At 50.2% G+C, this 2094-nt stretch overlaps 1 protein-coding gene across 1 annotated transcript; it reads left to right on the top strand.

The window, feature by feature from the left end:
* The first annotated feature begins 393 nt into the window (after positions 1-393).
* Positions 394-1836, top strand: LOC119597468. Its single transcript, XM_037947043.1, has 5 exons — positions 394-404; positions 522-538; positions 602-828; positions 1286-1445; positions 1604-1836. Exons 1-5 carry the CDS (start codon positions 394-396, stop codon positions 1834-1836), a joined length of 648 nt encoding a protein of 215 aa, XP_037802971.1.
* Positions 1837-2094: the final 258 nt, after the last annotated feature.

The following is a 2094-nucleotide window of genomic DNA, read 5'->3' on the forward strand; positions in this document are numbered from 1 at the left end:
ACCAAAGAGGTGAGAAGGGCAGTCTCTAAGCTATAGAGTGGAAAGGCTGCTGGTGTCTGTGGGATTGCTGCGGAGGTATTGAGGGGGTCAGTTTGCAGTGAGCGTGCTGTGTAGCGGCCTGGAACACCCTCATTCTCTCAGAGGATGATCGACTGCCTTTGTTGTTGAGGGAGCTGGGGAGGCTGGGGATTGCCGTCACTGCTCTTTCTGAGGTGCGACGGCTTGGTAGTGGTGAGACCAGTAGTGGGGGTATACCTTCTACTGGTCCACTCTGGGCTTCATCTCTCTAGTGGCAATCTACGCTTTTACTGAGGGAAGTGGGCTCGAAGAGAAAGAGATGTTCTACACCAAACTTGACTCTGTAGTGGATTAATGTCCCCGGTGGGCACCCTCATGGTATTGGGGTAATTCAATGTGGTCACTGGCACCGGCAGGGAAAGATACGAGCAAAGCATCGGTCTGTATGGCTCTCATACTAGGAATATCAATATCTCATACATCTTTAAATTCGCATGATCTAGGAGGCTAAGGATTGCAGGTTTGTGGTATCTGAGATGAGATTTACACCACTGGACTTGGTACTCCAATACTGGCGATGTAGCTAAAGAGATCGACCATATTCTTGTGCATACTCACTGGATCCTTCAGAACTGTAGAGTTTTAAGGAGTGCTGAGTTCTTTGCTACCGACCACAGACTTGTTGTTGCAACACTAAGGCTCCGCCTCAGATCTAGACGCATCCCAAGATCTCACCAACAGGTGTTTCCTCTCGAGAGGGTCAAGAGTGAGGAGGTGACCCAGGAGTATGCAGTGGCAGTCTCAAATCGGGTTTGAAGTGCTTGGCAGTGTACAGTACCCTGCTGAACTGTGGGATACCTTTAGGTGGTCGCATTGTGTCAGAGTCGGGTGAGTAAAGTGCCCGCTGGGCTGAGTACTTTGAGCAACTGTATAGGGTAGATCCCCTGACTTCACAACTCCCTTTGGCTGGCACACAACCACTAGTGGCTGATCCACCAATCAGTGAGGCAACACCTTCCACCAAAGAGGTGAGAAGGGCAGTCTCTAAGCTATAGAGTGGAAAGGCTGCTGGTGTCTGTGGGATTGCTGCGGAGGTATTGAAGCCAGGTGGAGAAGCCGTGATCTGTTACATTGCTCAGCATACTAGGCAAAGTCCTTGCTCATCTGCTCTTAGCACAAGTGTGTGGCCACCTTTTACGAGCACAGAGACCTGAGCAGTCTGGTTTTACATCCAAAAAGTCTTAGCACTTCGTGTCTTAGCTCTTAGTGTCCTTATGGAATACGTGCAGCTTATGTTGATCTCAAGAAGGCTTTCGACTCAGTGCACCGGGAGAGTCTCTGGAGCCTACTGGGTCTCCGTGGGATCCCCCCTGGGATTATTGGTTTGTTGTCTGGCTTGTATACAGATACCGAGAGTGCTGTCAAGTGTGGGGGGACATCTCTGCCTTTTTCCCGGTGTCTGCCGGGGTGAGGTAGGGATGTGTTCTAGCCCCAACCCTTTTCAATACTTGTATGGACTGGATACTTGGCCGTGCCATGGACTGTAGTTCCTGTGGGGCATCAATTGGTAATTTCAAGGTTACAGACCTTGACTTTGCCGATGATGTAGTGATCCTAGCGGAGACATTAGAGGTCCTGCAAATAGTTCTCGAGGCACTGCATGAGGAGGCGAAGCCGTTGGGACTCTCGGTCAACTGGACCAAGACCAAGGTACAGGAATTTCGGTACTTGTTGGATGTCGATATTCAGTCTGTGCATGCGTGTGGTGCGAACATGGAGATTTTGGATAGCTTCACTTATCTTGGTAGTGTAGTGTAGAGCAACAGAGGTTCTGACTGGGAAGTCACTCAACGACTTGGTCTGACCTATGGCGTTATGGACTCGCTCAATAGGAGTATTTGGCGCTGTCGGTATTTGTCTAGGAGGACGAAGATCAAGCTCTTCAGAGCACTGGTGATCCCCTGTCTTACTCTCCGGGTGTGAGAACTGGACACTGAACAGTGCTCTGAAGACACGACTTGACTCTTTTGGCACTGTCTACGCAGGATCATGGTGCATACCTAGAGGGGCCATGTG

This window comes from Penaeus monodon, chromosome 39 (assembly GCF_015228065.2).
Source record: "Penaeus monodon isolate SGIC_2016 chromosome 39, NSTDA_Pmon_1, whole genome shotgun sequence".
NCBI lineage: Eukaryota > Metazoa > Arthropoda > Malacostraca > Decapoda > Penaeidae > Penaeus > Penaeus monodon.

What these genes read in the sequence shown, in the direction of transcription:
- LOC119597468 (XM_037947043.1), top strand. An exon ending in CAGTGGCAGTCTCAAATCGG is followed by an intron (nt 829 to 1,285) that starts GTTTGAAGTGCT and finishes CTTAGCTCTTAG; the next exon opens with TGTCCTTATGGAATACGTGC. An exon ending in TACCGAGAGTGCTGTCAAGT is followed by an intron (nt 1,446 to 1,603) that starts GTGGGGGGACAT and finishes TCAAGGTTACAG; the next exon opens with ACCTTGACTTTGCCGATGAT.